The sequence below is a fragment of the Suricata suricatta genome, chromosome 10, assembly GCF_006229205.1.
Source record: "Suricata suricatta isolate VVHF042 chromosome 10, meerkat_22Aug2017_6uvM2_HiC, whole genome shotgun sequence".
NCBI classification, from domain to species: Eukaryota; Metazoa; Chordata; class Mammalia; order Carnivora; family Herpestidae; genus Suricata; species Suricata suricatta.
Window position 1 is genome coordinate 11,382,941 of NC_043709.1, and position 26,699 is coordinate 11,409,639.

At 44.6% G+C, this 26,699-nt stretch overlaps 1 protein-coding gene and 1 non-coding gene across 15 annotated transcripts in view; one reads left to right on the plus strand and one right to left on the minus strand.

Moving 5' to 3' along the window:
- Window positions 1–26,699, plus strand: part of RBFOX2 (RNA binding fox-1 homolog 2) — a 275,300-nt gene that overhangs the window by 194,995 nt on the left and 53,606 nt on the right. For all 14 annotated transcript variants that reach the window (XM_029953601.1, XM_029953603.1, XM_029953608.1 and 11 more), the window contains one exon: window positions 16,543–16,767. In XM_029953601.1, the coding sequence (XP_029809461.1) occupies window positions 16,543–16,767 (225 nt within the window). The remainder of the gene's footprint in view (window positions 1–16,542; window positions 16,768–26,699) is intronic.
- TRNAR-CCU lies at window positions 23,255–23,327 on the minus strand. The gene has a single exon. It is a non-coding gene; the product is annotated as a tRNA-Arg (tRNA).

The window sequence follows — 26,699 nt, forward strand, 5'->3', positions numbered from 1 at the left end:
TCACTTACAGCCCCTTGGGACTGGGGTCTTAGAAGCCCGTGCCCCTCCCCCAGGCCCACTGCCAGACTCGCACGCCCGTTGGGTTGCCCCACACGTGGCCCCTAGTGCGCTTCCCTCTGCCTTCTGGTACAGCTCGTGGTCTGGATGTGAGCACCTACAGGGTTCACGGTTCCCCCCTCACGTCCCCTGTGTTTCCCCATGCCAGAGGGGTTTGGGTCTCTTCCTGTCCTAATTTTGCTTCTATCTCCTAAAAATTAACAAAAACCTGTAGTTACTTATGTACTCTACTAGGCTGGACATTTTTCTTTTTCGCTTTTCTTTTCCTAAAACGAGTACTTATTGAATGCTTTAAGGCCGTCACTGGGGATGCAGAGATTAATTGGACCTGGACGGTTACCTCCCCTCAGAGAGTCCATGTTCTCTGGAGGTGGTAGACACGTAAACTGATAATTTTAAGAATTTGTTTCGAAGTGCTGTAGTAGAGTATTAGGTTCAGGGGGAATAAGGGGAGGGAGTGATATTTTCCTCTTTGGAGGAGTCAGAGAAGCCTCCGAGAACGGTGGATGGCTGAACTAAATATTAAAGAGTGTGTACAAGCTAGCCAGATGGGTAGGAAGGAGAGCAGCTTTCTAAGCAGAAGGGATAGCAGGTGCAGAGAAACTGGAGGTGAGACAGCACAAGGTGTTTTCCAAGACCTAACACGTAAGAGCGCCACCTGCACCGAGCCGCTGTCGTGTCTCAGCTGGGTGATCGTGATCGCCTCCTAACTGGCCTGCTTCTGCCTTGCCCAGTGGCTGGTGTAAAACCTAAACCTGGCCATGCCGCTTGGCTCAGCACCCTCGCTGGAGGGTAAGAGCCCAGATCCCTGCAGTGGCCTTAGCTTGGTACGACTGCTCCCCAACATCTCTCCCCGCTGCCACCTTTCTCCCTCTCCTGCCACTCTGTGCCTCGCTTACTCCGGTTCAGTCGGATGAGGCCTCCTTGCTCCCAGTTCCTAGAGTAAGCGGAGCACGTGGTCACGTCTGAGGCTTTGCGCTCATGCTCCCTTTGTCCGTAGTGGTCTCCCCCCAGACAGACACACGGCCTGCTCTCTGAATTTCTTCAGGTGTGTGCTCCGTCATTACCTTCCCCCACTCCCCGGTATCAAACAGCGGTCCTCTGTCGCTCAGCCCGGGGCTCCTGTACCCCCTTCCTTGCTTTATTTTCCTCCACGCCTCACCATCAGCTCCTCGTGTGGCTTGTGTTTCCTTACTAGAATGTAGACTTCCTGAGGGGAGGAGTGTTGTCTGTAGTCGCTGTTGTTTCCTCAGCGTCTAGAGCCAAGTACTGGCCCCTCATAGGCACGCAGTAAATATTCATGGCGAGAATCAAAGCTGAACAGGTGAAGGGTGCTGGGTGTATGACTTCCGTACAAAGGTGTTTGGACTTGAGACCATAGGCATCAAGGAGCCTAGGATTTTCGGAAGAGAATTAGTTAACAGCTTCTTTCTGGGAGCTGCTTGAAAATTGATTAGGGTGGGGCACCTCCGTGGCTCAGTCGGTCAAGTGTTGACTCTTGGTTTTGGCTCAGGTCATGATCTCCGGTTCTCTGGTTCGAGCCCCACATCAGACTCTGCTGTCAGTGTGGAGCCTCCTTGGGATTCTCTCTCTCTCTCTCTCTCTCTCTCTCTCTCTCTCTCTCTGTTCCTCTCCTCCTCTCTCTGAAAGTAAATAAACTTCTAAAAAATGGATGAGGCCAAGGTTGCCTGCACAGGAGGTGGCAAGAGGGAGACGCCCGGTCGGTGGCTGCACGCAGAACGTGGAGGCTCGCACAGCCTGTCAGTCATGAGCGTGTGTGGTGAACAGGACGGTAATCGCCTGTCTTCTGTGGGAAGTACTCAAGAACGATTCTTGATACCGTGGTCAGCTTTTTGCAGACTCCTAAAATGAGAGAGAGAAAGGTTCTTAATGTGTTTTACAGACTTACTGCTTCAGAAGCAGATACTCAACTATCCGGTTGATTTGATTAGCAGACATTTTCTAAAGATCAGCTGCTGTGTGCTCATCGTGTGGTGCGGAAACTATGATGAAACAGCATGTGATTCAGCCCCTGGTCTACGTAGGGGCTTTACTTGTGAAGCAAACAGAGGAAATACGAGCCATCGTGTCATCGTGGTTGCAGACAAAAGGCAGATTTGTTGGGGGAAGGGCATAGGGAAAAATTTTGTCTCTTACTGTATGTTGCCTGCTTTACTCATTTTAGAGAACTGCGCTATAATAGAACATCCAATGCTGTAAAGGATAATTCAGTATTTTCTGATTCAGGGGGCACTACAAAATCTTCCTAATATTTTATTCTGAACCTGAGATAGGGCTTTTTTTTTCAAGGATATTGCAGTTTAATGTATAGAAGATAAAAACGTAATGACCTGTGAAGACAAAATAAAGAGTAAGTTGATTTAAATTGTATTGAAAATTTGGTTGAGAAAAAGAATAATCGCCCATGAATTGTATAAATCAATTATATTGACTAGAATAGACCACCAGCCATGTTGGGTGTAGGGACCGTCCGTTTCCAAGGAAGCAGGGAGCTGGACAGAGTATTTCTTATTGTCCCTTGTGGGTGGAAGACATGATTCATGGATGTTTGAGGATCTAAATACAGCGTATAGAAGATACCGAAGAAAGAGCTTTCAGAAGGTTGGAGACATTAAGACTATTACAGGGTTTGTCGTTTTTAACCTAATAGACTGTTGGTTTGAATGACTTTGTTCTGAAATATTTATTTTTCTGTTTAAATATTCATTGCTTTGAGATGGCAGAACTCAGCCTCAGGGGAGAGGTCAGCCTGGCTTTTTTCTGAGTAGTTTGAAAGCCGTGTGTGTGTGTGTGTGTGTGTGTGTGTGTGTGTGTGTGTGCGCGCGCGCGCACGCGCGTGTGCGTTTGCACACACGTGCATGTGTGTGTGTGTTGAAGGCAACTGATTTGGAGACAGGTGTGTAGTAGTCTTGTTGGCCAAGCCTCTACCTGTCCTTAGACTTGTATATACTAGATCCTCTAAAGTATTTTTATCGTAAGTACGAAGGTACACTATATTGTATTTCCTATTTTATTTTTATCTAGTCTTTGCAAGGGCTCAGGATCGCATTTGGTCCCCTCCTGCACTCCATCTGCCCTTCGTGTGGCTGTAGCACACTCGTGATTTGGGTCCTGGTGCTTCGGTTATAACTACTGTAAAAGAAGGAACCATTGTTAGGCTACCACTTAAGTAGATTTGCATTTTTTTAAAAAAGCTAGTTTTTATTCTCTTATCTGTGGGTTCCATATAAGAAGATCCCTCTACTTTGAGGCAATTTACATTTATGGACACTACTGCCTTCCTCTCAGCACGTCCTGCCTCCCTGATCTCTGCCTTTCTTCTAGAAGTGTAGAAGCTAAGGGCATTTTCTGGCGACACCCACCGTCACCATAATTCTCATTATGCCAGCAAAGCCTCTCAGTGTTTCCCAGACCACCTGTACCCGGCGTATCAGAGCCCTGCTTCAGCACACTGAATCACAATCTGCGGGGGAGAGCTCTTGATTTCAAGAAAAAAATGTTCCCAGGGTGATCGTTATGCACAATTAAGTAGGGGACTCTCCATTCTCCAGGAGCCAGGGGAAAGATGAGTTTGTGGGTACACGCGGCAGAGTACGATGGCAGGGGGTCCATCCTGCATGGGTTAGTGAGCTTACTGAGACTTGAGCAGGAATAGATGTGTCCCTAGGTTCTTTTCTTGGAATCAGATGATACTTTCCCTTAAATTTAGTATTTCAGTCGCTGATGGGCCTTTTACTACTGTAATCATCATGACACAGTCATTAAACCTGCTCTTGTGAGATTCCTCTGGCTCCCAGCCATCTACTAAGTCACGGACAACCAAATGATGAACGAAAGGTTTGAATTGATCCCGAACTTGAAAGCCAGAGGCTGCAGGGAGTCTTCTTGGAGGCTCTTCCTTCCAGTGTTGATGTACCTGCAGGTTGACATGTCATGGCTTCTGGTAGGATTTACATCCACCGTCAAAGAGAAAACACAAGACTTTTATCTAACTTATCTTGCTACCAAAAATGTTTTCAGGACCACTAGATACTAACATTTCCAGCTCCAGGTGTTCAGAGGGTGAGATGCTGTTGACAGGAGAAGTGGAAACACTTCTGTATCACAGCCCTCCCTCCCGGTTATTGTGATAGTTGGAAGAACAAAAGGCGCGAATAGTATAATAGCCTGCCCATATTTAGATTGGCAGGGGGGCCGGGTATGCTCAGCACAGAGTTATTTCAAGTACCAAAGGACAGAGATTTGGGGTGGCCCTGTCTTAAGTGCGGAGGGAAATTAAGAGCCTAGAATGACTTCCGCTGTACGTCTGGTAAATGAGCGTGTTTTGTCTTTGTGCGTATCCATTTTATTTCTCGAGGTCTTCTTAGCCTATCATTCTTCTGCAGAGCTTTAAAAAATTATTTTAAATGATTCTCAATCTTAAGCCCAGTGTTCTGTCTCATATCTTTCTATGATAAGGTCACAGACATAAGGCGAACACCCCCACTTTCGGAACAGGGTCTGAGAAGAGTGACTGGCCTTTGCTTAGGCTCAGTCAGCTGAGCGCCCTTTGTAAACCCTTTTTCACAAAGGCAGATAGAGTTTGAAATCTGAGCCTATCTAGGCAAATCCTCAGGGATACAAGTGATCTAATTTGTCAAATACTTAAAGGCAAAAATATATTCTTGTTACAAAGCTAGAGAATTAATTTCCATTTTTTCTACAGCATGACGAAAATGCTAAGTGACTCGGGCCAGGATGACGAACCGGTGAGAAGATCCTCTACCTAAACAACTAAACAATCATTTTTGTGAAGGTGTAAATAAAATTCATATTGATTCCTTTCTTTCAGCGATTCATTCTGATCCTAGATGTAATACAGGAATTGGGGAACTTTTCTCCTGAGGTAGGATTTGCAGCCTGTTGAGGAGAAGCAGCAGACTTGAGATCACCAGAGTGAAAAAATTAGGACGAAGTTGAAAGATAAGTGGGAAGGGGGGTGCCTGAGTGCCTTAGTTCATTGAGTGTCTAACTCTTGATTTCGGCTCAGGTCCTGATTCAGGGTCGTGGGATTGAGCCCCACCCTGCACTGAGTGTGGAGCCTGCTGGAGACTCTCTCTTTCTCCCTCTGCCCTTCACCCCCACTCATGCGTGTGCAACACACACACGTGCGCTTCTCTCTCTGAAAGAAAAAGAAATGGAAAGATATAAACAAAACTACTCTTCTTTCTCCTAAGTTACGTGGACTTTAATTATCCTAGACCAATTTAGGCAGTTCTATTTGGGGCCACTCTTTCTGTGTTCTCTTACAGTACTTTATGCCTAGCTTTATAGCACAGATAATATTGATGTAATTATGAGTTTACATTCCTCTCTCGCCTTTTAAATTTGGTCCCACAAAAGCAAAATCTGGGGCTCCTAGGTGGCTCAGTCGGTTAAGCGTCTAACTCTTGATTTCAGCTCAGGTCATGATCTCACAGTTTATGAGATCGAGCCCCACGTCAGTCTGTGCACTGACAGTGCAGAACCTACTTGGGATTCTCTCTCTCCCTTTCCAGCTGCCCCTCCCTTCCAAAATAAATAAACTTAAAAAAGCAAAACCTTATTTTTGCCCTTGTACCTTCCTTCCCCTGATGTTAACGATAAGAATGTTGTAGCTGCTTAAGTGTCAGTAAATAATGGATTCAAGTAATACTCAGAATAACTCCATATGACAGAGAACATACCTAAGAAACAGTAACAATATAGACCCTTTTTACCCCAAGCAGTGTGACTTGTAAATAATGAAAAAACTTTTATGTATTGATGAAAGCGAGTGGGTGAATAGGTCCCGAATAGTGAGTCCACAACTATAAATCTTAAAAAGCCATCTTGTTCTGCCCATAACTCATTGGCTGCCACATTCCTTAAGCTCCCCCACAGCATCTCTTGACTCCGTTTCCTTTCCCCCACTACTCTTGCGTAGGCCCACATCTTCTCCAGGTTGCCCCCATCACCTCCTTATTTCTGCCCCCTAGTTGCCAACCGCCAAGGATGTCCCGCATACTGTTAGCATTACATAAGCCATGATTCTGTTATTCTCCTATTTTGGTGGCTCTTCATTACCAAGGAATACTGGTGAGAACCATCACTACCTAACAGATTCGGGCACTGGGATACTCACTACATAGCGCAAAATACCAGAAAGAATAAAGGAGAGGTTCCAAGTAGGGTTTGTTTGGACTGGAAAGATGATTAACTCAACCAGCAGAAATAAGACCGTTCTAGACTCACTTTTTAGACACACAGAATTTGCAGTGTAAGCGGGACACGGAGGGCGGAAGGGTGGGATCTGAGGCGGAAACGTGCACCTGGAAGAGCCGAAGGAGGGCAGGGTGGAGCCTGGCATCTGGCTCTCTCTGCCTCTGTGCACCCGCCTCTCCAGTAAACCAGCCATCTTGCAGCTGAGGAAGCAGGCTGGAGAGGCTCTACCTGGTAATGGTATAATTGGGGCTTTAACTCAGGTCTGTCTTTCAGGCTCGTGCTCTTTCTTGTTTTTACTCTGCCTCCCATGAAAGCATGAGAGAAAGGACATGGTTGGACCTAAGTATTTGGAAGTCACCCTTTGGTAGGTAACAGTCGAAGCTCTCAGATTGCTGTGGGCGAGGGAGCAGACCGACAAAGGGGTTGAGACTTGGCCCCTGGGTCATACATTTTCTCTGTGTGATGGGAACTGTCTACTGTGATCGTGTATTTGATCTTGGAATTAAAACCTGTAGCAGCGTTCACATTGTACACCAGAAGACCATATACGGTAATATATCGCGTCTGTTACTCCCCATGATTTCAAGGAGCAAGACGTCGCTCTTAACTTTTGTGTTTGCATGATTGAAGGCTATCGTGGATCTAAAGCACAAGCGCATAAATTCATAAATGTTGATTTCTTTTCTCTCCTAATGGTACTCTACCATTTCTCTCTTCATATGCCAACATTCTCAATTTGATCTCAACCCAAGACAACATTTGTTTCATTATGCATTATCCTTCATTAGTTACGCTCTCTGTTCTAGCCAAACAAAGCATTTGCTACTCTAGTGTGCATACCTGTGACTTTCCATCTTAATCCTTTATTTAAAATTTTTATTTATTGCTTAAAATTTATTAGGCACTCTATGAGGTTCTACAGCATACAAAACAGTTCCCACTCATCATAAAGAAGCTTTTCATAGGAGAGAGAAGGCACTTACTGAGATATGTTGAGTATAAGGCTTTGAATTTAAATATCTTGTACACATTTGTAGTGCAAGCCAAGTGCTATGGGAATACAGGAGAGGAAGGGGCTTCTTTTGACCGGAAATGGGAATACAACTCTTGCTGAAAGTCTGCTCTATTGGACGCTGGTCTAGATGTTATTGGTTCTTTGTCTCCCATTCACCTCGCAGTAGATAGCGGTTGTGTTCTTGTTACAGGTGACAAAATGGGAGCTTAATTTCTTGTTCAAAGTCACACAATTAACAGGCTACCAAGCCAGGATTCCACCCCGGGTTCATTTGGCTCTAAACCTTTCCTTTATACCACGGATCAAAAACCGAAGGCCTACAGGCCAGACCTGGCTCGCTGCCCATGTTTGTAAGGCTCCTAAACTAAAAACGATTTTACATTTTTAAATGGAGAGAAAAAAAATCAAAAGAAGAGGAATATTTTGAGATGTGAAAAACACAAAATTTATGTTTCGGTGCCCATGAGTAAAGTTTTACTGGAACACAGCCATCCTTGCTCATTTACATACCGTCCCTAGCTGCTTTTGCATTATGACAGCGGAGCCCAGTCGTTGCATCAGAAATCAGACAGCCTGCAAGGCCTGAAATGTTATGTGGCCTTATACAGAAGAAGTCCGAGCCGTGCTTTATGCCATACTTCCTTTCTAGGGGTAGCTTCTTAGAGAAGGGGTTATTTGAGGTTGTCCTCTATGTCCAGCTAAATTTTCATTGTGCCTGAATATTCTTGATAAAGGACACAGCCTGGGGAACGGCACTGACCCCTGCTGTGGGCGTCCGGCGAGACTGGGAAGGCACCGCATGTGGGGACTGTGGAATCTACACTCCGTGCAGCCCCGAGCGAGTGGATGGGAGCTGTGTCTGACAGGCCTGGGGGGAACAGGACCCGTTAGACGTGGAGCACTGACTGGCTCCACCGGCCTTAGAACTGGTCTGGATTTGGATTTGAGTCTGCTTATGCCAGGTATTAGCTGAGTGGTTTTTCAATAAAATACTTAACTCTTTTAAATGTTAGTCTCTCTGTCTGTAGAAGAATAATGGAAAGATCTACCTTCTTTCCAAAAAAATTTTTTTAATGTTTATTTTTGAGAGAGAGATCGAGCGCAAGCTGGCGAGGGCAGAGAGGGAGGGAGACAACGAATCTGAAGCAGGCCCAGGCTCTGAGCTGTCAGCACAGAGCCCAGCATGGGGCTCGAACCCATGAACCATGAGATCATGACCTGAGCCAAAGTCAGATGCTGAACTAACTGAGCCACTCAGGTGCCCCAACTTCATATTTTATTTAACCAATTTTTTACAACACAGTATGGCATTAACATTGCTATTTTATAAACGAAGAAACTGAAGCTTAGGGAAGATAGGTAACAACATATATAAGTTTTTACAGCTAGTGTAGGTGGCAAAGGTGAGGTTCAGATTATGTTCTAACTGTACACTTCCGCACCGCCCTTGGTGAATTGTGAAATGTATTGGGTCTCAGGTGGATTTGATAATATTTTAAGTAGTGTTTAAGCAATTTGTATTGGGGAATAATCCACTGAACAAATTGTCATCAGTCATTATACCCTACATTCCTTTCCGGGCATCAGCTTGGGCTTTAATCGCAGATGGCATCCCAAAAATTGTTGAGTCACGCTGGCCTGCCTCCTATGTGAAATAAAATACCATTTTTTGTCTTCTTAATATTTCTCTCCTTGAACTTTTGTGTAGGTAGTAAAACCAAACCTTGAGATCGTAGGATATTGAATTGGTTTATTGAATGATTATTGAAATACAAAATAATACTATATCCCAAATTTACCTGTCTCATGTAGGTCTCTTTCAGGGTTTTTCTTTTTCTTCTTCTCCCTCCTCTGCTCCTCCTCCTCGTTCTTCTATTTAAAAATAACTTTAATGTTTTTATTTATTTATTTATTTATTTATTTATTTATTTATTTATTTTGAGAGGGAGCAAGCACTCACATGGGGGAGGGGCAGAATCCAAGCAGCAGGCTTGGGATTCTCTCTCTCCCTCTCCCCCCACCCCTCCCCTGCTCATGCTCTCTAAATAAATAAAAAAATAGCTTTTAAAAAATAAAAATAACTTTAGAAGAGCAGCTTTGTCACTCATTTGTGCCTTCTTCCCTTTTAAACCAGAGTGTTAGAAACGTAGGTAGTTTCGTTTGCAAACCCGGAAGCTCACTCTTTAGTATTGTTGTAAGCTGTGTGGCTGATGGGAAGGCAGGTAACCAAAGAATTGCTTTGTTTATAACTTCCTGTGCATTCGTGTAGCAGATTCATGCGGATGCTAGGAGGACTCGATGCACCCCGTTCTTCCCGTCCTTAGTTAGCTGGGGACCACTCTTCACCTTGGATGTTCGGTTTTATTCCTCTGCTCATGCAAGCACCCCTGAAGTCAGAGTCGTGCTGTGTGACTACATGACAGACGTAGTTCTCAGTGCTGACGACACACAGTGGGCCAATCAGACAAAGCCCCTCACTCACATTGTAGCAGAAGAGATGAAATAAATGAAGCGTTATTATAGATGAGAAGACAGAGAGAAATAGGGGTCAAGGTTTTCCATAGAGTGGTCAGGGAGGCTGACGTTTGGGCATGCACATGAGGGAGGCGTGAAGTCAGCACCCTGGGGTGCCTGTGGCACAGAAGAGCGAATCCTGAAGCCGCATGCTCCGTGCGGCGGGCCGGCAGACCTGCTCTCAGAGAACTTTCCTTAGCCTGGGAGACGCTGAGAAGAACTAAAAGGAAATCCAGTTTGTCTTTCTTCTCCTCTTTCATGAAAATCAGAATTTATATTCTAGGGAAGAGAGGGGCTTTAAATTAAATCTTTATTAGATTCTTGTTAAGGGAGGTAGAAACCTGATTTGCATATCGTACTCTTGTTGTCTATTAATCTTGTGGAAGGGCACATTTATAGACTGTTACATTAGGGAGAAGAGAAATCATGTCTAATTTTGTGGACTACAAGAAAGAGTTAATAATTCATTTTCTCAGGTGATATATATCTAAGCCTTTGATTAGCCTATGATTTTAGAAACAAAACATTTTCATATTAAACACAGAGGTAGATTCTTGCATAGAAATGATCATGTGAATTGTTATCTCATGGTTTGCCAGGGGGCCAAAGTACTTCTCCTCTGAACTTACTACCTTGGAATATAGCCTGGAAATTTAATAGAAACCTGAAACCATTTAACATTTATGATAGTAGTAGTAGTAGTAGTAGTAAAAAATGCTTGGGAAAACCTTCAGACATTGTAGAGTATATGAAATAAAATGCAGAATCACTCCTATTCTAGTTTCATTCCCTGAAGTATGGGGTTTTCTTTTTTTTCTTTTTTTAATGCTTTTTATTTATTTTTGAGAGACAGAGAGAGACAGTGCGAGCAGGGGAGGGTCAGAGAGAGAGGAAGACACAGAATCTGAAGCCGGCTCCAGGCTCTGAGCTAGCTGTCAGCACAGAGCCCGACGCGGGGCTCGAACCCACGAACCACGAGATCATGACCTGAGCGGAAGCCGGACGCTCAACCGACTGAGCCACCCAGGCGCCCCAGGTTTTTCTTTTAACAAAATAAAACCTAATGTGTTTTTCTTTTAACATAAATTTTAATTTTTTTATGTCTTTATTATTTTTGAGAGACACAGAGCGAGTGGGGGAGGGGCAGACCGAGAGGGAGACACAGAATGAGAAGCAGGCTCCAGGCTCTGAGCCATCAGCACAGACCCCAACACAGGGCCCAAACCCACGGACCGTGAGATCATGACCTGAGCCGAAGTCAGACCCTTAAGCCATCCAGGCGCCCCATTCTTTTAACAAAATTTTTTAAAAAACATTCCTATAAGGAACAAAATAATCTTCTAAGAATTTCTATTTGACCTTCTAAAGAAGGTTTACACTTTCCCTTTTTTTCAGGAAACTGTTCAGCCTCTGCCTGTCTTATATTTCTTTGAAACACGTAGTGCCAAAGCTACACAGAGATCCTATAAAGTGTTTTTACCTTTCTTCCCCTCTCCCCCACTGCTAATTGATGTGGTTATTCAGTTGACGGGGCCATTTTTGTAAGGCCTTCCCCTGTGGGAGAGCCAGTACTGGGAACTTGTGTCCCAGGACCTCTCTCCCAGCAGGGTGGGTGGGGACGGAGAATGGAGGCCAGAGCCGATGAGTCTATAAGGAGCGCACTCTGAGCATGGAAAGTGAGTCCTCTTTGCCGTGTTAATCATAACTGGGGGATTCTCATTTAGCCTTACCGATTATTTAGTAGACCCTTCTTGTATACGTTAAGATTATATTTATGCCTGGAGTTGGAATGTAGACCTACAGAGACCTTTGGTGCGTGTCCTTACTGTCTTGCCTTCACCGGTCTACCTGAACGTGAACCTGTTTCTTTCCTATCTGACGTTAGGCCAGTACATCCTATGCGGGCTTCCGAAGCAGTATGCTTCATGGGGCGCCTGGGTGGCTCGGTCAGTTGAGTGTCCAACTTCGGCTCCGGTCACAATATCGCAGTTCATGAGTTCAAGCCCCACTCTGTGCTGACAGCTCAGAGCCTGGAGCCTGCTTTGGATTCTGTGTCTCCCACTCTGCCCCTCCCCTGCTTGCTCACTTCCTCTCTCTCTCTCTGTCCTGTCTGTTGCAGTTCTCTTTTCCCTGGTTGGCTTTTCTTTTGACTTTGAAGCCCATTTCTCCCCCTTCCCTCTTCCTTTCCTTCCTAACTTACACAGCCGCATGTGATTTTTTTTCTGTCCCCTTCCTGGTTTTTAGGTTTCCTGTCTTAAGAATCCTCCAGACCCCAGTGATGCTCCCAAGTTTTCTTGTATTTTCTTAGTTTTCATTGTTCTCTTAGATTTTATTCCTTTGCAAATTTTTCTGGTATGGAATGTGCACAGTGAAGGGCTCATTTGGATAGCCGATTTCACAGATACCATGTGATAAAGAAACCATCTTCCCCCCAACCAAAGTGAAATGTTACTTTTATCTTCTGTTAATTTCCTGTGTAAATTTGAATCTGTTGTAGGATTATCATGTTCTGTTAATCACTGTGTATATTCTTACCAGTTTTTAAATTTTATTTGTTTATTTTTGTTGGGGGGGTGTGCAGAGAAAGACAGGGAGAGAATCCCAAGCAGGCCCCATGCTGTCAGCACAGAGCCCCGTGTAGGGCTCAGTCTCGTAAACCGTGAGATCATGACCTGAGCTGAAATCAAGTCAGACTCTTAACCAGCTGAGCCACCCGGGCACCCCCTTAGTGGTTAATCACAGTGGCTTTATGGCAAATCCTAACATACGGAAAGAATGTGCCTTACTTCATAGTTTTTCCTTCTCTAAAGTTTCCTAGGGGTGTTTATCACATACCAATTAGAAAAGTATTTAGGCCTCTTTTCGTCCCCAGATACCATTTACTTCTGATTGAAAATAACATTAGGGAGACGCCTGGGTGGCTCAGTTGGTTAAGCATCTGACTTCGGCTCAGGTCATGATCTCACAGTTCCTGGGTTTGAGCCCCGCGTCAGGCTCTGTGCTGACAACTCCGAGCCTAGAGCCTGCTTCCGATTATGTGTTGTGTCTCCCTCTCTCTCTGCCCCTATCCCACTCACATTCTGTCTCTCTCTGTTTCTAAATAAACATTACAAAAAAATTTTTTTAATGGCATTAGGTTTACATTTTATTTCAGCAAGGATTAACATTTTTATCTCAAGCAGTCCTCCAGAAACAAAATGTATCTATTTATTCAGGCCTTGTTTTACATCCTACATCGTGTGTTTTATACCACACATTTTGTCACCCTTTGAATAACTGGCTGTTGCTGCTTTTAAAATAGTTATGCATAAATGTGACAAAATTTTATTATTAGGTCTGCTAGTTTGTACTTAGTCCTTTTGGTGTTTCTAAGTATATAGTTATATTGGTAAGGCTAACTTGTCTCTGTATTTTGATCTCCATTTTGTCCTTGTTATTATATATAGAAGGAATAATAGTGACTGTGCAGTTATCTGTGATTTCTAATAATGACTGGGATTTCACAGCTTAATGTGATATTTGCTGGGGTGCCTGGGTGGCTCAGTGGGTTAAGCATCGACTCTTGATTTTGGCTCAGGTCACATTCTCACAGCTGAGCCTTGCAATTGGCTCTGCGCTGAGCATGGAGCCTGTTGAAGGTTCTCTCTCTCCATCTCTCTGCCTCTCCCTCACTCACGCTGTCTCCCTCACTAAATACATACTCATTAAAATTTATATATAAACATATATAATATTTGCCAGCGGTTTTTTATCTTTCCTTTGTTATAATTAACACATGTAATAACATACTTATCAGGTGTTCTGTTTCATGAACTTAAACGATTTGGGACCACCATCCTTCATAAGAAATAGAAGATTTCCATCCTCTGACAGTGTTCCGCAGTACTCGACCTGTAACAGTCAAGAAAAGAGAAAACTAGTCTCTCACTTCTGTTACAGTAGATCCGTGTCTCATTCAGCAGGGCCATTCGGGTGCGTCCATGCCGTCGGCAGTTCATTCTGTTGTGTGACTTTCCATTTTGTGAACAAACCAGAGCTTGTCTGTCCATTTTCCTGTCGATTTCAGGACAGTCTTTTCAGTCAGGCTACTATGACTGAGCTTCTATGAACACACTTGTGTGAGTGTTTTGTACACACATGCTGTCATTTCTTTTGGGTAAATAGAAGAAGTATTTTAACTATATAAAAAAGTGGGACTGCAAAACCGTTCTACTAAGTGGACAGAGGGCTCTACACTTTGGCAGGCGGTGTAGGAAAGTTCTCGTGGTTCCACGTCCTTGTCAGCATTGGCCGTTTTCAGTCTTGTGGCCGTTGTCGCCCTTGTGAGTGCGAAATGCTATCTCAGGGGGTTTTTTGTTGTTGTTTTTAAAGGTTATTTATTTATTTTGGGAGGGAGAGGGAGAGAGCACAAGCAGGGGACGGGCGGAGAAAGAGGGAAAGAGAGAATCCCAAGAAGGCCCTGCGTTGTCAGCACAGAGCTCGATGCGGGGCTCAGTCCCATGAATCAGTCCGTGAACCGCGAGATCAAGACCTGAGCCAAAATCGAGTCGAATGCTTAACCGACTGAGCCACGCGGGCGCCTCCTGTTTGGTTTTAATTTCATAGCCCTGATGACTGATGCCGTTGAGCCACACATTCGTGTATTTTCTGCCTATCGATGCATGTTTTTGTGGGGAGTTGTCAAAGTCCTTAACCCATCTTGAAAAAGATGATTTGTTCTTTTTGTTGTGATCTGTAACAGTTCTGTGTAGAGTCTGGATATGTGTTCTTTGCCACATGTGGGTATTGTGAAGGCTGCCTCCCAGTCTCCATCTTGTCTTTTTTTTTTTTTTTTAATCTTAGTGGTGCCTTCCAAGGAGCAAGAAGTTTTTACATTTTGATGGAATTCGTTTTATCAATCTTTTTCTTCAATAATTCTTGTTTTTTATGACCCAAGGATTTTTTGTTTATTGCAGAGTTGGGAAGATTGTCCTCTTTTTTTCCCCTCAAAGTTTTGTGTTCTTTTTAATGCTTATTTATTTTTGAGAGAGAGAGAGAGAGAGAGAGAGAGAGAGAGAGAGAGAGAAACAGAATCCAAAACAGGCTCCAGGCTCCGAGCTGTCAGCACAGAACTCAACATGGGGTTCAAACTCACAAACTGTGAGATCATGACCTGAGCCAGAGTTAGGTGCTTAACCAACTGAGCCACCCAGTTACCCCTAAGCCACCCAGGCACCTCTTTTTCGTAGAAGTTTTAAAATGCTCTTATATACAGGTTTGTTATCTCTTCCAAGTTAACTTTCGTATATATGGGGTGAGTTGAGTTCCATCCACCCCTTTGGGTATTCAGCTTTTTATTTGTGAACAAGGCTTTCCTTTCTCCTGTTGAATTGACTGGGTGCCTTAATACCGACTGTGCTGTTCTTTTCTGTTTCAGTCACTGATGTGGGGCTCGGGGGTGCGTTGATATGAGTTAGTGGGGTTTGGGCTACATCCTCATCATAAAAATTCAAGCTTTCCAATCCATGATCACAGCGTTTATATGTTCTGTTTGATTTTATGCAGAAGAACTTACTATAGCAACGATGGCTGGACCTTTCTTTAAAAATAGTGTGAGATCTTTCTGCAGCTCTGGATTCGTTTTGTTTGCGATACAGTATGAGTTTAATGGCCATCAGGTTAACGTCAAAATTCTAGGATAACGTTTAGAAAATGCTGCTGAACGTTCAGTTTCCTGCAGCTCTCAGCGGGGAGAGAATCCTCTCTTGAACGGAACGGAAAGAAGAGAGTTGGGACTGAGAGAGAAAGAGGAACGGTTGTTCGTTTGCTTGGTGGATGTGACGCTCACGAGTAGGAGGAAACCCAGTGACATCAGCCCCGATTTTCTCTGATTACCTAACGATATGATGTTTAAAATACGGTGGGATGGGGGCGCCCATCAAAGTGCTGACACTTCGAAGCATTTGTCCATCTCTGCCAACTACTTACAGAAGGACAGTGGCCTAAGACTTGGCAGACTTGTGTGTCTTCAGAAAAAAAATGGCTTTGCTTTTGATGGAATAAAATAGGAGGTCAGGGGTGGGAGGGGACGGGTCCTTTGCAAAATCTGTTCTATAGGATTCAAACTCTTGTATCTGAACTATTTCTAGTATTTATAATTTAAGGAACCTTTATTTTAAATTATTAACCCAGTAACCAAGACTGAAATAAATCTCTATCTTGAAATCCAAACAATACTTTTTTAATAATATACTTCCTTCTGAACTCTGTGCTCTTCAAATCTAGAGATCTATGTTGTCGGGCTTTGAGAATTTAACTTATAATGTCACCTTGCTTGTTGTTATGAATTGTAATTGGATGAGTTTGGTTTGTTTTCCCCTGAGAAGCACTGTGAAGGGACAGAGAGTGTCCTGAAGAAAATACTAATGGCCCAAACTGATTCCAACCCTTACACCTGTTCTTGTGTGAGAAATTTCCTGGCATTTGTAAAAACTCGGTTTCAAGGACAATTTTGGACCCTTTGGTAACTAATCAACCTGAATATGGTCCCGGGCTCTCTGGGAACCACGGACTGACCAAGGTGGGGTGTGTGCTGTTTGTGTGTCTGCGTGCGTACGTCGCTGTAGGAGCTCAGAGAAAATCCAGAGCGTGTTGGGTACTCACCTTGGAAATAATCACGTAATGAGAATTTAGAGTCACTTTTCTCCCTGCTCTCTCTCCCCCCACCGTTTCAGGGTAACCAGGAGCCGACAACAACTCCTGACGCCATGGTTCAGCCTTTCACGACCATCCCGTTCCCGCCACCTCCTCAGAACGGAATCCCCACAGAGTACGGAGTGCCACACACTCAGGACTACGCCGGCCAGACCAGCGAGCACAACCTGACGCTGTACGCGAGCACGCAGGCGCACGGGGAGCAGAGCAGCAGCCCCCCCAGCACGCAGAACGGCTCCCTCACGGTACGCGGCCCCGAGGAAGGGGGGGCAGGGCCTGTCCGTGGAAACCTTCACCTGGGTCGCCAGACCACAAGACGCTTTGAATTAATGACGCCACACGGCGTTTCTGTCCTTTCGTTTCTACCTCCTGCCCTGTAATTAGAGGGTGAGCACTTAGAATCCGAGCTCACGGCCACTGCCCAGGAGCTTGCGGTCCAGAGACGGGACACACAACACGGCAAGGCGAGGGCACACCTGGGGGGGGGCCCCGCTGTGGTCCGTGTCACCTGTATGCGCGTTTCACCGCGCCTCGGGGACCCCGTGCGTGGTGGCCATACAGTCTCTCGGCAGCTCTGTTCTGCACTTGACCGCCTCCCTCCTCCAGGAAATGCTCACTAGGCTCTTGGCCCGCTGGACCCTCCCTGCTTCCCTCCTGCACCCTGGAAGGCGTCTCTCAGCCCCCTTCATGGCTTCTCTTTCTCTGATGGAGTTTGCAGGCTTGCAGCCCTGCAGGCCCAGATCCTGGGGCCCCTGTCCTCTTACTCTGTGTCGTCTCTCCGTGTATAATTACACTGCTGAGCTCACCTGGCTGCTCAGGCAGCACCCGTGGGTCTTCCCTGTCTCTGCCTTTCACGTCTCCATCCAGTCCATGCACAGGGCTCGGGAGCCATAACTTGAAGCGTTCTCTTACTTCAGGTACTAAGTCTGTAACTCAACACCTTCCCCGGAGAGAGGGTGTGTGATGGCAGCTCTCATGCCAGGTTTGAGGCGGGCCCTCCTTCGCAGCACATCTCTCTCTGCCGTGGCTTTCTCAGTGGTGCCCAGTAAGTATCTGTGGCTGGAAAATGACGACAATAGTACCTACCTCGGAATAGCTGTTAGGTGTCAAAGTATTTAATTCACATAAGGTATCATCACCACTTCATGCTAGTCCAGACCTCGTCACTTACTTCCTGGGTCCCTGCTGCCGAATTAACTGGCAGCCAGCCTAGGGCTCTGTTTTCTAATGTAAATGATGTTATTTCCCCACTTAACTCTAACAGTTCCCTACCACATTTAGAATTAAATCCAGACTCTGTACTTGGTTTCCTAATTCCTGGCCCTAGCCTGCCTCTTTGACTTCGCCTCTTAACCACTAACTTCCTAAAGTAGAAGAAATGTCAGAAATTAATCAGAAGATATATATCAGATATATATCAACATACAGGAAGGAAGTCTTATTGTCTGTGGGATTATGTCATCTGTCTCCAAAGATAAAAATGTTCTATATCCCAGATAGAAATATCTATGTCAAATTTTTAAATTTCTCTTTGCCCTTCCTGTTTCACATTATCAGGAGAGCTTTATTCAGCCTTTAAACCTCTTGACATGATTTACTTCTCAATAAAGAGCCTTAGAATAGAAGCTTTTGTTGCGTAAGGATAGATTTCACCTTCAAATACTTTCCATTTTCTTTTATTAGATATTAGACTGCAAAGAAATCCATTCTTTCCTTGAAAACATATTATCTTTTCAATGTTGATCAGTTATATCTAAGCACCTGATTTTAGACTTCATAAGTAATGGACAGTAGTAGACAATTTGTCTAATTTATGCTATGAGGATTCCAGAGCATTTGTTCTAGAATCCTGAATCTAACAGCTACTATATTGACTGCATTTCCAAATCACTTTCAAATGATAATGAACTTATAGAATTAGCAGAACTGTGCAAAGAAGGAATAAAATATAAACCTGAGGCTCTATCAAGGTATTTTAATTACTAAATCTGTTTCTTTACTGGTTATCTGTCCATTTCCTCCTTTTATTTCTATTTTCTGTTTCAAGTCAAATCAATTTTGGTATTGTGACTAGCTAGGAATTTTTCTTTTCCATCTAAATTGTCTATTTTTTTGGATATAACATAATTTATATAATTATAATTTATATATTTATAAATATATATGGTTTAATTATAATGTGGTTTATAATAATTCATATGGTCATTTTACATTTCTATAGCATCTGTAGTGATACCCCTTCTTTCATTCTTGATTTTGTTAATTGTGGCTTCTCTCTTTTCTTCTTGGTCAGTCTTGCTAAGGTTAATGAATTTTGCAGCTCTTTCCAAAAAACTATCTTTTGATTTCACTGATTATTTTTTTTTAATCTTTTGTCTTTCTCTTTGATATTTCATTGATTTCCATTCTGATCTTCATTATTTCCTCCCTCCTACTAGCTTTGAGTTTGATTTGGTCTTAGTTTTTTTACACTTGATCTTAGCCAAAGGGCCGAGAAGCGATGGTCGTAGTTTTTTTAAGCCTATTGAGTCCCAGCCTTAAAGCATTGCCTTAATTGTTTCTCTCCTTTCTAATATGTGTTTAAAGCTATACATTTCCCCTTAAGTTTACCTAAAATGTGATATATTGTGTTTTTGTTTTCATTTAAGATATTTTTTTAAAAGATACTTTGAAAATTTTCCTAATGATTTCTCCTTTGATCCTGGGTTACATAGAAGTGTCCTGTTTAATTTCCAAATATTTGAGGATTTCCTAACTTTCTTTTGTTTATTTGTAATTTAATCCCATTGTAGTCACAGAGCATAACTTTGTATGAGTCTGTTTTTTAAAACTTACCGAGACTTGTTTTCTGGCTTAGGAAGACGGCCTGCCCTCTAGAAGGTCTAACCAGTTGCCCTTTTATCCATAAGAAATGTCCCTCTTTGTCTCTGCCATTATTTCTTATGTTTATTTTGTCTCATTAATATAATCACTTCAGCTTTCTTATCATTACTATTTGTAGGACATCTTTTCCCTTCATTTTGTCTCAAACTCTTTGACTCTAAGGTGCGTCTCTTGTAAAAATCCTACAACTGGATCTCACTTTAAACAATCTGAAAGTCACTTCCTTTTTATCAGAGTATTTAGTCTATTTACGTTTAAAGTAAGTGGTAATATGGGTGGATTTATGTGTGCCATTTAACCACTTGTTTTATGTCTCATGTCTTTTATTGTCCCTCTGTTCCTTCTTTCCTGATATCTGTCAAATAATTATTAACTGTACCTTTTAAACTGCTTTGTGATTTTTAAAGTATTTGTGTTATTTTTATGTTTTCTTAGTTCTTGATCAAGGATTACGTATTCAACCTATAACTCACTGACACACTTGCTTGCTTTCCATTTGCTTGCTTACTTGCAGACGTGCACCCACATGCCCGTGTGTGTGTGTGTCTGTCTGTCTTACTCTGATACAATACAGCAGCTTCGGTCCTGATACAGCTTCATTCCTCATCATCTTCTGTGCTGTTATTCTCATATTTATTACAGATATCAGACCAACTATATACCTTTTACAAGAGAGACACCTTAGAGGGGCCCCCAGGTGGCTCAGATGGTTAAGCAACTGACTCTTGGTTTTGGCTCAGGTCATGATCTCACAGTTACATGGGTTCAAGGACTGCATCAGGCTCTGCACTGCCCGACTCTCTCTCTCTCTCTCTCTCTCTCTCTCTCTCTCTCTCTCTCTCTCTCTCCCTCTCCCTCCCTCCCCCCCTCTGTCTCCCTCCCCCCACTCTCACTGTCTCTGTCTCTCTCAAAATAAATAAACTTTAAGAGACATACCTTAGATTCAAGAGTTTGAGACAAATGAATGAAGGAAAAAGATGTTCTACAAATAGTAAACATAAGAGAGCTGAAGTGGTAGCTTGTAATAATACCAGACAAAATAGATAGGTCAGGAAATATTGGTGGAGACAGATGAGCGTTTGACTCTTGATGTCCACTCAGCTCATAATCCCCGAGTCGTGGGATCGACACCACATTAGGCCCTGCACCGAGTGGAGAGCCTCCTTGAGATTCTCTCTCTCTCCCTCTGCCCATCTCCCCCACTCATGCTCTTGCTTGCTCGCTCTAAAATAAAAAGAAAAGAAATGCAACAATACAGTATTGTAATTATTACTTTGAAGAATTTTGTATTTTCAAAAAGAGGTACCATCTCTGGTGATCTTCGTCTCTTCCTATGGATTTGACTTACAGTCTGGTATCATCTCCTTTCAGCCCGTAGGACAGCTTCTAGTATTTTTGTAGACTTAGGTCTGTTTGAAACAAAATTTCTGCTTTAGTTTCTCTGGGAATGTCTTTATTTGGTCTTCATTTCTGAAGGCTGGTTCTCCTTGCTGTAGAATTCGTGGTTGGCCATCCCTGCGCCACTCCCCAGCACTTGAAATCGGCCGTGCTGTGCCGCCTTCCGGTCTCTGACACCAGCCAGCTGATTTTGATGAGGAGTCAGCTGTGAATCCTATATGCCCCTTCCTGTGCTGAATGGTTTTTCTCTAGATTTTTTTTTTTTTAATCTTTGCCTTTGAACAGTTTGACTCTGATATGTCTAGGGTGGATCTCTTTGCTGCTGTTGTTGTTTTTTAAATGTTTATTTTTGAGAGACAGAGAGAGTGTGAGCAGGGGAAGGGCAGAGAGAGGAGACACAGAATCTGAAGCAGGCTCCAGCCTCTGAGCTGTCAGCACAGAGCCCGACATGGGGCTCAAACTCATGAGCCTCGAGATCATGACTTAAGCCGATGTCAGGTATTTACCTGACTGAGCCACCAAAGCATCCCTGGATCTCTTTGTTTTTATCATCCTTGGGTATCTATTGAGATTTTTGGATGTGTAGATTAATATTTTCCATCACTTTGGGAAGTTTTTGAACATAGTTCTTCAGCTGTTTGTTCTTTCCCTTCCTTTTCTCTTCCTGGGACTTTTTACCACCAGTACGTTGGGAACTTTTTCTTCACCCATAGGTTCGGGTTCTGGTTTTTTGTTTGTTCATTTTTAAGTTGGGTTGAAACAGAACCTAGGAGCGCCTGGGTGGCTCAGTTGGTTAAGCATCTGGCTTCAGCTCAGGTCAGGATCTCAACAGTTCGTGGGTTCAAGCCCCACATCGGGCTCTGTGCTGACAGCTAGCTCAGAGCCTGAAGCCTGCTTCGGATTCTGTGTCTCCCTCTCTCTGTGACGCTCCCCTGCTCGCACTCTCTATCTCAGAAAAAAAAAAATTAAAAAGAAACAGAACCTAAAATTCTCTTCATTTTCCTTCGATCCTTTTTCTTTCTGTTCATTAGATGAGAGAATTTCTGCTGAGGTCTCTCTTTGGGTCTGCTCATTCTTTGCCCTGCCATACCGCATCAGCTGTTGAGCACCTCAGTGAATTTTTTGCTTCAGTTATACTTCCTGGCTCTAGAACTCTCATTTGTGATTTCTGCTTCTCTGGAGATTCCTCGTCCTCACGTTTCCTTCAGTTCTCTGAGCACGTGTACCATTGCTGCTCTGAAGTCCTCTGTCGAATCCACATCCAGGCCCACTCGAGTCCGTTTCCAGTTCCTGCTTGTTTTCAGAGTCCGGGACCCACTTTCCAGTGTCTTTACAGGCCTTGTAACTTCTTAATGAGCTGGACATGTTGGTACTATATTTCACAACTCCATGGTATCATTTATGTTTTTTTGGAAAGATGTAGGTGTATGCACACGTGTGTATTTTAAGTAATTTGTCTGAACTGAAACAGTGGAATGTGACTCCTCAGTGGTGTGCAGCACCTGCCGTTTCTGCTCAGCAATTTTCCCTCCCCTTTTTACCCTTTAGCCTGGCTAGGATCCACCCGCGTGTCCCTGTAGCTCAGGGTCAGCCAACGATTTGGGCAGAGGTGGTGTTTATGGTGTTTAAGCACCTCGCGCCCACAAAGCGTCGGTTGGCGGGTCGGGCAGCACCTTCAGAGCTCAGCCGGTTCTCAGGCCTGCTCGGCCTTGACTCTCCGTGGCACTGTGTCATGTCTCCCCCGCTCCTGCATGTCGCCGCACGGTCAGCCCCAGATGTGAGGAGAGCTTATCCAGCTCTGGTGTGGTTCTCTGTTCCCAGGATCTCCCCTCCACACCCCTGGCTGCCCTGCCGCGCCCCTCCATCAGACCCCAAGTTTGCGCTAGAAGAGCTCTGTCTCCCCTGTTAGATCCTCCCAAACTTGCCCCTGTCGGCTGACAGCGCGGTGGGCTTTTCCTGCCCCTGCCTCCCCACCACCCACTCACCAGCACCCCAAATGCCTCAGATTGAGTTTGCCCCTCTGGTGCATAGCTCCTGGTTTTCGTGGCCCTGGTCCTGTCCTGACACAATCTAGTACAGTTCTCTCCTGCAGAGCGGAAGGATTGGGGCAGTGACGGGGCCGGGCGGGCGGCGGGTTGGAGCAGCCACAGGCAGGGTCTCTAGCCTCTTGTTGGCCTTCCCCTAAGCTCCAGCAATTTTTCCAAAAAAAAAATTTTTTTTTAATTTTAGAGAGAGCATGAGTGGAGAAGAAGGGCAGAGGGAGAGAGAGAATCTTAAGCCGGCTCCAGGCTCAGCGTGGAGCCTGACTCAGGGCTCCATCCCATGACCTTGGGATCATGACCTGAGCCAAAATCAGGAGTCAGACTCTCAGCCGTGAGCCATCCAGGTGTCCCATTCTTCTCTCTCTCTCTCTCTCTCTTTTTTAAGATTTTATTTATTAAGTAATCTCTGCACCCAGCACGGGGTTCGAACTCACGACCCTGAGATCAGGAGTCCCATGCTCTACCAACTGAGCCAGCCAGGCTCCCCTCACCTCTTCTTACATAAGAAAAATCTCTGTAACTCACCTTTAGCTAAAGTCTTGGGAAATGTCTGTTATTTTCTTGGAGCCTTACGTTCCTTCGGGAAGGTGCAGAATCGATCCCTTTGACAGTCCCCCACACAGCGTTAGCACTGGCCGACTGAGCCGCCCGGGCGTCCCTCAAGAAACGCATTACGTTGTTATCCACCTTTGATGGGTTTCCAGAATCTGAAAGGACTGTGGGACAGTCTTGTCCCACTTTCTTACTGTTGTTTTGCGGAGAGGAGTTCCCGGCCTGTTCACGCTGCCTTGGCCAGCACTTCCCCTGCCCCCCTCCTCACCACTGCCGTTTCTCTCTGCTTGTGTCCCCGGACCGCCACCACCTGCCCTCGTTTCACGGGCCTGCGTTCCGGCTTTCTGACGCCAGTGTTAAGGGCAGGTTCTGTTCCTTAACATAAACCTATGCGGTTCAGGTTCCTGTTTCTCACTCCTATTTAGAAACTGCTTACTGTATAATTTTGCATTATATTGACTAATTTGAGTTCCTAAGGAAATCCTGAAATAAAATTAGGACTCCACGTGTAGCGACTGAGAATTTATTGTGCTAAGGAGAAAATGGAAGCTCCTTTGAGCTGTTTCTATAGACAGAGAAGGCACATGCTCTATAACCCATGGGAAGTTGCTAACAGTAAAATGGGAAATTATTAGGAGGCTCTGATTGAAGATGCTTCTTACATGTTTGTTGTTTTTTACATTTTTTTAATAAATTTTTTTAATTTTATTATCACATTTTTTTAAATGTTTATTTTTAAGAGAGTGTAAGTGGGGGAGGGACAGAGAGAGGGAGGCCAGAGGATCCAAAGTGGGTTCTGGCTGCCAGGCTGACAGCAGCGAGCCTGACGCGGGGCTCAAACTCCCAACTGCGAGATCATGACCTGAGCCCGCAGTAGGACGCCCCACGGTTAAATGTACATTTAAACGGGAGGGTGACTCCACTGCTCTTAAGCCATTTGCCTTTGGAAGTTGTGAATATGGGGGTGTCCGGGGGATGCGTGTGAGCAGCAGAGCGGTGCAGCATAAAACTGAGATATGACAATATAGATGATGCTGTTAAACTTTTACTGTCCACTCACATGTTTCTTAAAATGGATCTGGTCATTCCTGTGGCCATTTAAATTCAGAAGGTAGGTAGGAGGCACTGTTATTGAGCCAAGAAATGATACCTTAGATATCTGTAACACTTTGTTGAAAAATTGCTTCCACAGACAGTATTTTATTGTGGTTCCTAAACCAGCCCCTTGTGCATGGGAGGGTCCTGCAGTCGGGGAATTCCCAGTCCGCTCCCCCCGCCCGGCCACTGGGACACCCGTCTCACAGCAGGTCCTGTGCGTCCTCGGTCCTCATAGCACACACTGTGCGTCTCCTCCCATTCAGTCCGGGCGTCAACTCCAACGGGAAGCCTTGCTTGGTTTTCTTAGGCTAAGCGAAGCGTATCTTTCATTTGGGCTCACATAGATGCCTGAGCTGACCACTCTTTTTTTTTTTTTTTAAACATTTATTTATTGTTGAGAGACAGAGACAGTGTGAACAGGGGAGGGGCAGAGGGAGAAAGAGACACAGAATCCGAAGCAGGCTCCAGGCTCTGAGCTAGCTGTCAGCACAGAGCCTGATGTGGGGCTTGAACCCAGGAACTGTGAGATCATGACCTGAGCCAAAGTCAGACACTCAACCAGCTGAGCCACCCAGGCGCCCCTGAGCTGAACACTCTTTGTGGAACTTACTGTGATGTTTTTTTGTTCCCTTTTGTCTCCCTATTTAAACTGTAAGGTCTTCAAGTTCATTTCTGCAGTCTCTATCACAGCACCTGGCACTTGTTACTCAGTAACTACTTCTCGAGTAGGGGGTGGTGGTTAGAGGAGAAAAGGTGTGCCATGGAACTTCCGAGGAGGGGGACGGGGACGCTGAGGCTTCCGGGGACAGGTGGCACTGATCTGGGCGTCGTACTGTGAGTGGTTAGAGTTGGAACTTGCACAGGTGATGGTGGGAAGAATGGGGAAGGTCGTCTCTCAGAGCAGAGTTGTAGATGGGCAAGATCAAAGCGTCCTTGAATAAAAACACGTGTTTCCATCACGTTGAAGCTTTGGGGGTTTGGTGGATACGGAGGAAAATAAGGTGGGAGAAAGGTCGTTTGAGTACAAACCGGGAAGAGTATTCGAATGCCTGGTTGAGAGACGTCATCACAGGTCATTGAGCAAGGAAGGGGAAGTGAGCAGAACCGTGCTTCCAGAAGACCATGCATATACCAGGTGAGAAGAGAGGCGGGGGACCATTTAGCGGAGTCTTAACGAGCCTCTGGTCTAGGGGCTCCTTGGTTATGTTGGGGGGGGTTGAATGGAAGAGAAATTGCCGAAGTTAGAATACGCAGGATTTGACAGCTGATTCAATGAGTAAAGCAATGTCTCTTACTGCAAGAACTGTGTCTTGAATAAACTATTTCGCCTCCAGATTTCCTGGTGTCGCCTCACAGGATTGTATTAGAAAGAACTGAGAAGTGCTTTGGAAATTACTAGTGTAAATAGTTCTTTAATTGCTTTTTTTTAAAGCCATCTTTTAAAGTCAGTCATTCTTTGATGTTCTTTAGTTGTGCTTTTTTTTATTTTGAGCCACAGCAAAAATATCACAGAGACCTCACTTATGTCGAATAGGCCCATCTGGAGAAACAAAAGGTGGAAAAAAAAGGACTTCTACAAAACCGAGAAACATGCACCGGAAGGTGGAATTTTATTTCTAAAATGTACCTCAGAAATTTATTTTCACATTGGGCTGGAAGCTTCCTGGGCCCTTAAGACAAGAGCCTGTTTTGACAGTTGGTAGGTCCCATACTGTGCATTAGCAAAGAGAGAGCAGTCAGGGGTCCACCCCGGTCTGCAGAGGCCTGATTACCCCTGCGCCTGCCTGCAGGGAAGAAAGGGCCTTGGTCGGTCTGTTTAGACGCTCTCCCCAAGTGCTGGCAGCATACATAACCAACGTACTGGAAGGGGACAAGCTTCGATGAGCAGGCCGCAGACGGGGTTTGTGTGTGTGCTCTGCCTGGCTCGTGGACCGGCCTCTCCTTGAGGGCAGGACTTACCACTAGCCCTTTTCTTACTCCCACCGGCACATAATGGATGTTTCCCAAGTGGGTTTTCTCTGAAAAAAGGGGGAAAAAAGCTTACAGAGGCAGTTCAGCATCTGTGACTGGTTAATCAGAGATGTTAGTAACATTTTTGTTAATTTTTTTTTACATTTATTTATTATTGAGGGACAGAAAGAGCACAAACAGGGGAGGGGCAGAAAGAGAGGAAGACACCGAATCTGAAGCAGGCTCCAGGCTCT